Genomic DNA, 13,838 nt, shown 5'->3' with positions numbered 1-13,838 from the left:
GTACACCAGCTATGATGAACAGACCACCATAGTTGTGACAACTGATGTTGCTGCCTCCAGGGTAAAACAAAGGTTTACATATTACACAAGCAATTTAACTGTTTTCTAAACATATTGCCAAGACAGTGGGAGTTGGCAGCCAGCACTATGTTTTAGGTTTTGGATACTTGGATTAGAAGTGACTGCTGATTATAGACCTTTTTATTCGTCTTCTACGAATTACAAGCAACCTAGTAACCCAGCAAAGAATCCTTCACAGCACTTAAACTTGTCTTCATGGCTTCCCAAAGATTACAAACACAAATCACTCCACACAAGTGGCGTAACAGACTTGTGCATAGATAACTACATAAGGCAATTGTCTTGTTCTAACTCTTAAAGACTTCCCCAAAGTGAAATGTTTTATAATCCTTTTTGTGCAGTAGTCAGGAAAGAAATAAAAGAGTTTGGGCAAAGATTATCCACAAGAAAGAAACTTTTTTTTTTGGGTTCCAGCTGAAACACAATAAAGAACATAATTAACTTCACAATTCTTTGTGTTTTTCATTTGACTGCAGGGAGGAGATGAAAGAGGACTGTTAAGCCTTGCATTCCATCCCAATTACAAGAAAAATGGAAAGCTGTATGTGTCTTATACCACCAACCAAGAACGGTGGGCTATTGGACCTCATGACCACATCCTTAGGGTCGTAGAGTACACAGTATCCAGGTATCAGTAGAACTCTAAAATTCACAAACTCTTTATTTCTCAGCAACCTCTGCATTTTAGTATTTCTGATTTCTAAAATGAACACAAGGTTTACAATGTATAAACTTAGGCACCTGCAGAAAAACTAGTGTGGATTTTATTTCAAACTTCGGTTTTGGGATGACAGGAAGTACACTGTTTTTTATTTTTAAGACTTTTTTTCAGTTATTTGGTCATGTTTTAATTATAATTACTTCCTACTTATTGTGTATAGGCTGAAAAATAATTGTTTGTGAATGGTAGAAGATTGAAATTTCTCAGAAATAACTGTTAGGCATTTTTCCATCAAGTTACAACATCCACATCTCAAAGTATCATTTGAATGAGTCAAGTGTATTTTTAGAAAGAAGAACAATAATAGTGAAATGTGAGAACTGTGTTCGTATCTTTAACTTCCAGGAAAAATCCACACCAAGTTGACATGAGGACAGCAAGAGTGTTTTTAGAAGTAGCAGAACTACATCGAAAACATCTAGGAGGACAGCTGCTCTTTGGCCCAGATGGTTTCCTATACATTTTTCTTGGAGATGGCATGATCACTCTAGATGACATGGAGGAGATGGATGGCTTAAGGTACAAAAACTACCAGTGGATAGACTGCTATTATTGTGCTTAAAGGCTTCTGTGGTTCAGCAGAATTGCAGGTGATCCTGCAGTTTTTAAGTATTTTTTAAGTATAAGGATATACTTAAAACCCAGGCCAGAGGGCAATTGTAATACTGGGTTTTAAATTAATGTAAAACAACGGGAGACTGAAACAGATTAATGATGAAGAAAGACAGAAAGGAATGAATTTAAACATCACATCTTTTCATGTTTATAAAAAGAGTTTAGGCGCTCTTCTTCTACTTCTTCTTTCCTCCATCACAATCATAAATGGAAGTTAAAACATTTTAGTTTCTCTTGTTTCACATAACAAGAAAATTCTGAATCCTTACAAAAAAGTATCAACATCTCCATTCAAATAATAGAATTTTTTTCTCACTTGCTTTCTATATATTTAGTCTTTGGATTGTACTGTGACTAGAAATCATTGAATTCAAGAGTAGGATCCAAAGGGTGAGCAAAAAGCATTATGTAATTGCAATGTGATAAATAATATCCATAGTTACTCTAGATGACACAGAGTATAAAAGAGTTAGTAGCCTTATATTTGAAGCCATAAATAATTTTGATGTTTGGAAAGTTGTTCTTATTGATCAAGTTGATTCCCAACAACATGGTCAGAGGCGTTTTAGTCTGCACATAACAAGGCAAGGTATTTGCCAAACTGAGACTTGCATAGGCTCTGTTACAAAGAAGTTTGGACTTGCATCCACCACAAAATCAATCTCTACGTGTTTAATCAGTAAAGTGGGTCATTTATTTTGCTGGTTCACTCTAGTATTATATGGATTAAATCTACCAGTAAAATACTTTTAAAAATGCAATTCTTTTACCCTCCAACTCTCTCAGTGATTTTACAGGTTCTGTATTGCGCCTCGACGTCAATACTGACCTGTGCAATGTCCCTTATTCCATCCCACGGAGCAACCCACACTTCAATAGCACAAACCAGCCTCCGGAGATTTTTGCACATGGACTCCACAATCCAGGCCGGTAAGTAAGTTTCAATTAAACTGAAATTACTCTAGAGCAGACACTGTTTTCAACCAGACCTTTTTTTATACACTCAGGCAGCAATATTTCAATAATAAAAGCACTCATGAACTTTTTGAATCTTCCACTCCTCCACCTCCATACATATGTCACTGTTAGAAACAAATGTACATTGGCAAAGGGGAAAGAGAAGAGCATGCACAACTACTACAAGTCAAGACCCAAATGACAGAAACAAAGTACAGCATTTTTAGTTTTAATAAATAATAAAATTACTACCTTTGTGAACACAAAGAGCTTGAAGCAGAGAGTTGGTAAAGTACAGCTGAGATGGGAATCTTGACTGGGAAAAAAAGGCACATGGAAAACAAATGAGAACATCTGGTGATATCTAAACAATAGCAAGGAGGAGAACAATGCTTTAACTAAACAACACATAATTCAGCAAATTAGGTGGGTGGTAGTACTGAAGTGACATTTAAAGTCATGGTTTGAAAAAAATCAGAAAGTCAAGTTGCTCAGATAAGGAGTTGATTCTTGGACTTTTTAACAGTCCAAAATTCCTACACCATGTAAGTTCATTTAGCTTGGTTAAGGCTCTATTCCTTTCAGGTACTATAGAGCAGACTACATTTTATCACTAGGGAAAAACTGTTTTACTTCACATTACATAGACGTGGTGTAGGAATGGGAAAGTTGAATTATCTCTTGTGTATAAATCTTACCACATTTCTCAGGTATTTTGGCTCAGCATGAAATAGGTCCCTCAAATGAGTAGGTACCACAAAGAAAGAATAATACTTTAAAATGTAATGCTTCATATTGATAATTATATATTATGAACTCACCTTTCTCATGGATTTTCTCTTTTTTTCTCTTGTTGTTTTACAGTTGTGCTGTGGACCGGCACCCAACAGATGTGAACATCAATTTAACTATACTTTGTTCAGATTCAAATGGAAAGAACAGATCTTCAGCAAGAATCTTACAAATAATAAAGGGTAAAGACTATGGTAAGTTCTATCCAGGGTAAAGCTGCTGGCAACAGTCAGTTTCTATGTCTATGGAATAATAAATAGAAAGCAGAAGAGAATACATAAAGGACTGTATAGCCATGATAGGAAACTTACAGCATACATAGGATAGATAACTTATCAGACATAGAAGTGAAAAGTTCAATCTTTTCAAGAGAAAACTTCAATGTAGAAGCAGATAAAAGCTTCAGGACAAAACCAAATTGAAATTACTCAACTTTGTTCTTGTTGGTTTAGAATACCATGTAAGTAAGATTTAACAAATTTGACAGTTGCTAGTCTGTCAAAGATCTCACTGTTGCTGTATATTTTGGCTCATAAAGAGAATATTTTGGAATATCAGGAAATGATGAAAACGTATTCTCAGTCTTTCACAAATAACCTTTTAAGACAGAGAATGGAAACCTCATGTAATGTGCCTCTTATAATGGAAAAAGTGAGATAGACAACAACAGACCACAACCAAACAGGGAAATAACTGAGCTCTGTTTAAATGTTACTAAAAATAAAAAACTTAGAGAGAGGCACTATGCTACTACTTCATAATAAATGACTAGTTTAGATTAGATTACAAAAAGATAAATATACTCAGTTAGGGACTTTAATATATTAAAAGGTTGCATGTTCTCTCTGAATCAGTATGATTGTCAGTCACGATTTCAGTTTGATATTTAACTCTGGTGCTCACCAAGATCGCTTGCTAGTTCAGGCAAGCCAGGTGACCCTTCCTCTGAGCTATCACCTGCCTTGACTGCCCATTTAGCAGCTTGTAAATTCCTGATGGTAACATGTGATAAATGCCAACGGTGTGTAAAGGCAGTGAGAACTGGCCTGTCTCCTGGAATGTAGCATTTCCCTTTCTAATTCACATCCCTAGGTTCTCCCACCTGCACTTCCCTTAAAAGCAAAGCAGCTGTGCTGGCTGGCACAACAGTACACAATAGCATAATGCAATTGTACTACTTCAGTTATTGCATGTATTTTCTGTGTCTGTTTTATAAAAGCCAAACCAAAGAATAATATTTGGTTAACCACTTCTCCAGTGGAATTTTGACTGCATCCTTATTGCAGAGTGTAAACTAAGCAATATTGTGTCTATCCAGAGCAGCTTGCCAATATTAATACTAGGCTGTGGGTCAATGGCTTTAATAAAAAGAGTTCACCATCCTTTTCTCCCCCATAAAATTTCAGCTCTAACTCATGTAGAACAATCTGGGAAATGCATTTATCAAAGACATGCAGATAGCCCTCTGACTAAAAAAAATTCCTATTAAAAATGCTCTATTGCCTATGGCTTTTTTTAAAATTATGCAGCTAGTATGTCAAATGGAGCCTACTTGTACCCTAAGCAGTATTTGACTGCATGAATAGGAACATGTACACTGAAACTTCCTTGAAGAATTATTTGATAGGACTAAACTCTGTGGTTTTGTGAAATAAAAAAGGGGGAAAAAAAAGTGTATAGGAATTGCAACTACTACAGCAGCATAAAATACATTACCATGAGAAGGTACAGCCAGTAATACCAATGTTTTATGGGATGTAACACACATACCATGCTTAAAACTGTGATTTGGAAAGTTTCTCAAACCATTGAAAGGCTTTCAAACCAAGTTCTACTGAAAATCACTGGAATTTCTGCACTGGACTCTACAATGAATGGGGGTTATTTTATTCCTGAAGTTCAGGAGATCCATTCCGCAGACTGGATTGACATGTGGAAATTAATAGCAGTAATTACACCGATTTCAATGGAAGTCCAACCTAATCTTTACGTAGTTTTATTCTCCCTGCTTGCACACATGGAAGAAAACAATTATAGCCTCTTCTTTGGAAATCTCTAATGGATTGTTTCACAACCAGACTTTGCTGTAATTTTCTGATTTTTTTTAACATCTCATTTCCAGCAACACATCTTGAATTCTGAGGAATCTTTAAATGGAACTAATATCTTTTCTTGAAGCAGTAACATTTTCATAAATGTGCATCAATATGAAAAACCATGTGATCTAATGCTATGGTAGTTCCTTTGCAGAGAGTGAGCCCTCACTTCTAGAGTTCAAACCATTTAGCAGTGGATCCCTGGTTGGTGGATTTGTGTATCGGGGCTGCCAGTCGGAGAGGCTCTATGGAAGTTATGTGTTTGGAGACCGCAATGGGTAGGTTTTGTACAACTCACTCTTAAACAAAAATGTGTGTAAAGTGTAAGGTGTATTTAGTCACTCAGCTGCCTGTAGAAAGCAACACCCACAGCCTTGTATATTGTGTCACTTTGCCAGTTTAGCAGCGTGGTAATGCAGATTAGATTCTAGATTTGAGAATAAAATAGCACAGCATTCTGATGAATGGTGACATACAGAACATACCTAATCCTTGGAAAAAAGTACAGAAAATCATAAGACAAGGAACTGCACAAATGTATCTATGAAGCTACTTGCAGCAATTGTTTACTTATTTATCTGGACAATGAAAACTCTCTGTTCAAAATGTAATATAACAGTTTGTTTTATGTGTTTTTGAATATAGAAATTTTTTAACGCTGCAACAGAGTCCTGCAACCAAACAGTGGCAAGAGAAACCCCTCTGTCTTGGCAACACTGGCTCATGTAGAGGTTTCTTTTCAGGCCCTGTCTTGGGATTTGGAGAAGATGAATTAGGTAAATACTAAAAGAATTGTTCTTAAATCATAAGGCTTATCAGTAATTCCTGCTGAAGCATTCATAATTATAGTAAATGTTTAAAAAGAAGGCGATCTGTCCTTTGCCATAGCTGTCTACACTGCTCTCAGCTACACCTCAGCAGCCTTGCAGGAAGAACTGAGAAGAGGATGTGTTATTGCAAAGGGCAAAAGTCCTTACTGTGTCTCACATGCTGTGAACTGTGTCACTCACTATGACACAATGTATAAAACATTTGCTTTTCTTCCCAACATTACAGAATTAAGGGGCAAAGATACTGCACGAGCAGACTGACTCCCCTCTTCTCCCTTCCTCACTGATTTAAAATTTTTAACCAATTCTATACTATATGAAAGAAAAAACTCTCACGATAGAATATTTTTCACATTTTAGCATCGGTTTGGGGAAAGTTCTTATATAAATTTTCAAATAGCAAATGATTCTGTTGTATATGTCAGTGTTTCTTCTGAAGTTTTATTAATTTCATTTGGCAAATACAACTAGATCACAAAAGTCATTTATTTGACATCTTAGGAAAGGAGAACTAATTTATTGCACTGGTTTCCCTTGCAGGTGAGATTTACATATTATCAAGCAGTAAAAGTATGACACAGCCTCACAGTGGAAAACTCTACAAGATTGTTGACCCAAAAAGGTGAGCGCTGCATTTCTCTGTAAGATCAGCCTTTCCTTCAGTAGGTTAAAAACCAGAAGGTAACTGCGGTTCTCTTCATGTGGCTGAATTATGCAATACTGCCAATCAATAATAAGGAAAATTCTCAATGCAGGGGGCTCTCTAAAAGCAAATGTTCCAGCAGCAACAAGCAGAATTGATTCACTGTCTCAGAGGAAGGGAATGTCAAAACAACAGAGCAGTGACCAGCACTAACTTCTGGGAATTTTTACACTTAGACATTGTGCTGAAAGCTGCCTAGTTTCCCACCTAGATGTATATTCTTAATTTGTTTTCATAGAGATGTAGACATACTTAATGTGGAACCACATGGACTGGTAAAAGATGCTCCTGGTAGTTCTGAAGGCAAATGATTTGTAAGTACCACAGAAGTTACACAGCATCAATGGAAGGCAGATGCTGGAATTCTCCCCTGTGCTGCTGCTTCCTCACCTGCTACTGTGATGGGACGATGCACAACAGGAGCTGGCTCCAAAGACCAGCACTGTGTGGCAATACCTGTTCTGTGTACTGAAAAGCAACTTGGCAGTCCTAGCCAGTGTCAGTTTCACCATAAGTAAGCTCTAAAGAACTCGTTCAGTCTTTCCCAAACATCTCTTCTGTTGTGCAGGAGATACCACCAATGGAGAATAGTAGAGAGGACTCAGTTCTCAGTAGGTGTGAGTTGTCACTCCTTCCTGGTATTCAACATCCTTCCATACCCCTCCCATTACCTGTCTCTCCCTGGGCAGGCTTGGAGCACCAAGGAGGGAAATCCTGTGTCCTTGGACTCTGTGCCAGAAATACACGAAATTCTTTAACAGTTCTTAAAGAACTGCTTCCAAAGGGCTTATAAATCCCACTCAAGTGATTTGTAAGACATGGAATTAATAGGATTGGTCTAATTATTTTGGCTAATTTACCAGTTGTAAAATGAGGATAAATGAAAATTATCAAACCAAAGTTCCTGAAGGCATGATCTTTGCAGAGCAGCTGGAGCTATGAAAATATTAAGGAATCTGGAAGGACTGCAAAAAGCCAGTTCCCAACATGACCCAGGGCCCCAGCAGCAATAAGAGCTGATGACTAGCAGATACTCACTTTAGCTGAGGGAATACCATTTTCTTCACGATGGATATTGCTGCTCTATCAGACCAACTTCTGACATGTAAAAGTAGCACATCCATCCTGAAAAGTATCAGAAATCAATTCCAAATGAAACAGCCAACAGAAATGAAGTTTGCTGTATAGTTACATTGAGCCCATCATACCCTACAAAAGCAGCTGCCTATTTGTTCAGCACCTATTTCAGCATGTTCCTCCATGAGTATCAGATACAGTTAGACCTCCATTTTTGGCTTTGCTGTTAAGAGAGGAATTTATTTTCTTGTCAAATTCTAAACATTTTTACTGGGATAACAAGTGAATACAACAATAAAATCATGACATTGGATGCATGCTGTACTATAAGTTACAGTAGAGTTTCAGTGGTAGGGGAGTTTCAGTGTTTTATAATTGTACTATCCCAAAACTACAGCAAATAATTTGGAAGCAGATGTTACTGCAGGTTAGTGCAGTCTGTCAGTCAAGGTTATTATGTATGTTTTATTTATGCTTTCTGGTATTGAAAACATTTTTTTAGAACAAAACTTGCCATTCTTCCTGGGATTGTTTAGTCTGTTGGTGTATGGTTTTAAGTGAATTTTACACCCTAAATCCACTATTAGTATCTAATTACATGGGGCTGCCTTGTTTGACCTCAGGTTTTTGTTCTTGTTACCTCTTCCAGTAGGGTGGTCTTCAACTGACATACCTGAAAGGCCAGACCTCCCATTGCTGCACTCACGGTTGGCTGTTTTCATGCACGGAAAAGGGTCAAGACTGTGTTTGGTTACTGGTGAAAGTAACCAGAAAACTATAAAATACTTTTGTAAATTGGCACACAGTTGAAATTAAACAGACTGTGGCAAAGGGATATCGTTTTTGGTAACGCTTCTCAGAAGCATGGGATAATTTTCATTCACGCAAAGTTTTGAGTTTTGTTGCTTTTCAGTCTCACACCATTGCGGATTTTAAGGGAAAGATAATGAGTGAGTGACTTCCACAAAGAGCATTGCAGCTCTATTTACCATTCCATGCTAAGTTCATACCACCCCTGTAAACAACTTAAAAATTCCATGGCTTTGGCAAATGTTCATGTAAAGTTTTAGTAACAAAATATTGTTATTTACAAGATAACATTCTTTTCCGTGTTAATATTTTGTTGCTTCTCCTCGTGGTGTGCACCATACCAATACAGCAAATATCCACATAAACCCTACCATGCTAAGCTTTCTAGAACACAAAGTGAAGATGCTGCAGGTGGACTATGAGTAGCAGATAAAAATAAAATCATCTAACCATTGGTCTGTCATGTCTTACAAGTTCATTGATTATTAAAAACCCCTGTGAGAGGTGGCCCCTGGCAGACCTGTTAATTTGCAAAGAGAATCTTCCATACCTGGGGCAGTGTAAAAAACAAAATTATAATTTCTTGCAGTAGCCCCTTGCTGGAAATCAATAATTCCATGCAAATCCATCCTTCTTCTGCAGATGGTCATTTATACACTGCTGCAAACTTACAAAATTATTCTTTTATTTTAAAGAATGAACATTACATGAAGGTGCAGGATTTGATTTCTTTTGATCTTTTTAGAATCATAGAAACATTAAGGTTGGAAAAGACCTCCAAGATCATCAAGTCCAGCCTTTGAGAGATCACCACCTTGTCAACTAAACCATAGCACTGAGTGTCATGTCGAGGTGTTTCTTGAACACCTCCAGGGATGGTGACTCCACCACTTCCCTGGACGCTCCATTCCAATGCTTAAAAACCCTTTCAGTGAAAAAATTCTTCCTGGTGTCCGACCAGAACCTCCCCTGGCACAGCTTGAGGTCATGTCCTCTTGACTTGTAGAAAACTACTGCATAGTCAAAGTTGCTCTCAAACATAACCATGACTCCTATTTTTCTTGTATCAAATGTAGCTTAAGACAGAAATCTATTACTTGGATATAGAAAAAAATCAAATTAAGTGGGCAGGTTAAAACATTAGGAGATCAGAAGATGAGAGTAATCTTGAGAATTCTTTGCATTAGTCTTCAGTACTCAGCAATGAGAAAGTCCCATCCTAAAACAATCCTTCATGTAACAAAAATGAGGTGTTAAACTGAGGTGATATATGACAAATTGATGAACATGATCAACACGGAGGTTCTGAATCCCACAGTCATCAAAGCAGTTTGAAATACAGCATTCCAGGTACCACAGTAAAACTTTTGTTCAGTTCTTCCAAATACTTCATGTCAATAACTAGACTCCCACTGAAAGCACCGAGTGGAATAATCCTTCTCTTTGTAAAAAGGTTGTTATAATGATAAATTGGTGCCTGAGAGCTCATGGACAATGAAGTGATTAAAAAAAGCCCCAAGTATGTGAAGTGCTGCAAAATGTAGATATACTACATATTACCAAAAATCCCATAAAGAGAAGAGTATAGCCAATAACATATTTAGCTTTGAGGATGGAGGAGTTGTGGGAAACATTAAAATTAAAAGCACATAAAACCAACATTGGGCACATTAGTTAAACTGGCAGTTAAGAGAAGTTCTTAAGGTAAAAGTGTGTCTCTGAAAAATATATCTATCGTTTGATGATTATAAAAAAACCCCATTACCGCTACTTTCCAGGGGTTGGAACTAGTGAGAAAATACTGGGAGAAAGACTTAAGTTCTTCTCAACTAAAGGGTGGGGTCAGTCAGATACCCTGAAGGTCAGTGCAAATACTAGCATTTTATAAATTGTTTTTGTGGCCAAAAACCAAAACCTTTTTATTTTCTAGTTTTCTGCTTTCTGTTTCATAACTTTTCTGTTGTGTTTTCTGTTTCTAAAAATACATACTAATATCAATCACAAAAGTATTGATGAATTCAAAAGAAAAAATAACTAAGTAAACAGTGATGCAGAAAATGTATAGAGGTCCAAAGATTCCAGTTAGTTGATAACAGAGAAAACAGGAGACAAACCCATTAGAAAAGAAAAAGTAATCATTTTTCTAGCATGATGAGAGGAGAAAATCAACTGTGAAAATGAATATTTAAATAAGAATGATTGTTGATAGGTCCATGCAGTCTGTAATTTAAACATTATTACTAGACCAAGAAGTAAGAAAATAAACTTTGGATGGTGGGAGAACAGCCATAAAGTGGCTTTGTAAGTCTTCTTTTAGAGTACTTATAATACGATCACTTTAATTTCTAAGGAAATTACAGATAAAAGGAAAGATATTCAGAGAAGAGTCCTCAAAATGACAGACAATGCAAAAGTTTTCCATTTAAAAGATGTTCTGTATCTCTTGTGAAGTTTTAAGTGTGAAGCTTTAAGAGTTTGCCACCATCGATACGGTGACTCCAAAGGGGATGAGTAATTGTTTTGACCAGGATGGCTCCCTGAAAGCAACAGGTGATTTTTATGAATGAGGGCAGAGCCTGAGTACGTGTTCCTGCGCACAGAAGAAGATTTCCTCTTCCTCTCCTTGTAACACCTTATAGATCTGGATTTCAATGTGTTTCATATCAACAGCCGGAATAGCTGCTTCCCGTTGGATTGAAACTTGAACTTGATTCAAACCATCTCACTCCTCTTTCATGCCCCTCCAGAGTATATAATTCCACTTATCATCCTTTCCATCATCACCTTCCAGGATTTCCGCTGTCGGACAGCATTTCCAAACAGACTGATTTCAAACACGAAGGGACAGTATCTAGGTCGTGCCTCATTTTGACGTTGTTCAGGCTCTTTAGAAAACCATCAGTGATTTGATTTTTTAGTATGAGTCAGGAGTGTTTGGTGGTATTACATAAGAAAAGCATTTATGAAAGTGTAGCCCTGTTTGAGACTTTAATTACTATGGAAATGGAAACACACAGTTTTAGAGTAATCTGCATCAAGATACTCAGTTCTGATGGGTTATAGATAAACTCCAAAGCTCCTACTGGAAACTCTCTGTAGAAGGAGCCAATTTTGTTGGTGAATGCCCTCACCAACCCAGGTGGGCCATATGATTTCTTTCTGTTCAGAAAGTTACTATCCCTTAAGTCATTTGAGGGAATGGAAAGCCAGAATTAATGTCTAATTATGTTTCATTTAGCCAGAGCATGCAAAATTCTTATCTCATTTACCTACCCACATGCAGTTACTATTCCCACAAGAGACACTAAAGAGAAATTAGAGCTTTTTGCAAATACCAGTCTAGAGAGTTTCACTTTACAGAAGTACTTCACAAAAACTCCTTTGTAACCACGATGGAAAAACCTAAGGATTTTTTTCAATCACATCACAGCTCACTGACTGTAAAAGTTTTTGTTTTGGTTTCGTAGTTTTTTTCCCCTTTTCTTAAAGTCTTTCTAGTGTTGGCTATTAAGGAGTTCTCACTTTTTATCGCTTTATAAGGAAAAAATACAGCTCAGTTTATCTTTCGCTTATTTTCTGGAGCCTGCAGGAAGCCTCTGCCATCCTAAAGAAAGTCACACATAATAGAGCAGCTTTAGCCCAGTAAGCCAGTCTTTCCCAATTCATCAGTCAAAGTGCTATGCAAGTGGCCCCCTAAATTGATAAATTCCCACAGTGCCTGTTGACCCAGCTGCCAAGTGCTCATGCAGCAGGTGTTGTTTTCATGACCACCCTGACAGTAATACAAACTGTTTAGCAGTTGCATTGACCTCTTAGCTATTAACATTGATACAGGCTTCACTAGGGACTAGTTTTCAAACATGACAGAATTTCTTAAGACTAGAGGTCATGAACAAGTATACCATATAAGAATAAATTTGATATGCTGCTGAGTTTAAATCTTAAAAGCCGTGAGTTTTTTCCACATTATTCCCATGTAGTAAATCTGGAGACAAGTAACGAGCTTTTGGCATCTCTCCCAGGACTAAAGGTATACTTTTTAATTTTAGAAGCTGTACCTGAAGAGATGCTATATTTATTCTATGACAAGTAGTAAATTTAGGCTATGACAAGGAGTGAAACAAAATTACTTTTTCTTGACATTTTCCCTTATAAAGGAAAAAACCTCAACAACTAATGCACAAGTGTTGGTGATATACTTAAGCATCATTCTCATATCTAATATCATATGTGCAGGTAATTGAAGCATAACATTCCATATATTTTGTATCAGGATTTCTACAGCACTGTCTCTTGTTTGAATCTGAACATCCAGGAATTTTGTCTGGCTTTTTTTTTTCTCACTTCAGTGGGAAGTAGAGATTTTTGATACTGTGTCAAAAGCCTGGTGGAGGAATTGTTTTCTGTTCAGTACCATTGTTTTACTGCTGAGTTTGGCCCTCCATTTGCATTGATTTATGCACATCTGAGTTACAGATAGCTCATACAGCAACTAAATCACTCTGTGTGTTTAGTGGAGCTGTGAAGAGATGCACTAAAGAAAGCATGAAGTTCTAAGCTATGCCAGGATGAGTCTTAATCTATTAAAGCATGTTGGACTTCTATATGCTTCTAAACTAACAGTAGAGGCTGCTTTCTTCTACTAGCTATGGTAAGGCAGCAAAAATTATTTCACACATTGCACACTCAAGAATTCCCAGCTCATTGCACACGTCAGCAAAGGGATCCAGCGAGGCCCCAGCCCCCAGTACAACTTTTCCTCCATGTTCCATACATTTAGAGTTGTTATACAGTTTCATGAAGGCCTGTTTTAACAAGCAAGATATACTGTACTGTACTGTATATATGAACAGCTCTTTAAGATAACTAGAATTGTGCAGACCATATAAATAGTCATTATCAGCTACATTTTTGGCTGACTTTCTGCGGACCAAATAGTGCTTACTGTAAGAGTAATCAAGCTGTACCCTTTAGAGTTTTATAGATTGAGGGATACAAGGAAAAAAATTCTCTCCAGCCCAGAGTGTGGCTCCATCCATTCCCCTCCATTTTCCATGTCAGGAGACACAGCGAAGCACTGGTTATATAAACAAAGTCATGGTCCTGTCTAAGTGCAGGAGAGATCGAGTCCCAACAGTCAGTTTCAGGACTTACGT

At 37.2% G+C, this 13,838-nt stretch overlaps 1 protein-coding gene across 1 annotated transcript in view; it reads left to right on the top strand.

Moving 5' to 3' along the window:
• The window catches only part of LOC104697326 (hedgehog interacting protein), a 76,015-nt gene that overhangs the window by 49,344 nt on the left and 12,833 nt on the right, over nucleotides 1-13,838 (top strand). Inside the window, exons 5-11 of the mRNA XM_039551095.1 lie at nucleotides 558-709; nucleotides 1,148-1,321; nucleotides 2,204-2,347; nucleotides 3,239-3,360; nucleotides 5,417-5,540; nucleotides 5,908-6,038; nucleotides 6,633-6,714. Of these exons, the coding sequence (XP_039407029.1) occupies nucleotides 558-709; nucleotides 1,148-1,321; nucleotides 2,204-2,347; nucleotides 3,239-3,360; nucleotides 5,417-5,540; nucleotides 5,908-6,038; nucleotides 6,633-6,714 (929 nt within the window). The remainder of the gene's footprint in view (nucleotides 1-557; nucleotides 710-1,147; nucleotides 1,322-2,203; nucleotides 2,348-3,238; nucleotides 3,361-5,416; nucleotides 5,541-5,907; nucleotides 6,039-6,632; nucleotides 6,715-13,838) is intronic.

The sequence above is a fragment of the Corvus cornix genome, chromosome 4, assembly GCF_000738735.6.
Source record: "Corvus cornix cornix isolate S_Up_H32 chromosome 4, ASM73873v5, whole genome shotgun sequence".
NCBI classification, from domain to species: Eukaryota; Metazoa; Chordata; class Aves; order Passeriformes; family Corvidae; genus Corvus; species Corvus cornix.
Note: the sequence above shows the minus strand (reverse complement) of the source record. Positions and strands in the feature narration are given on the sequence as shown.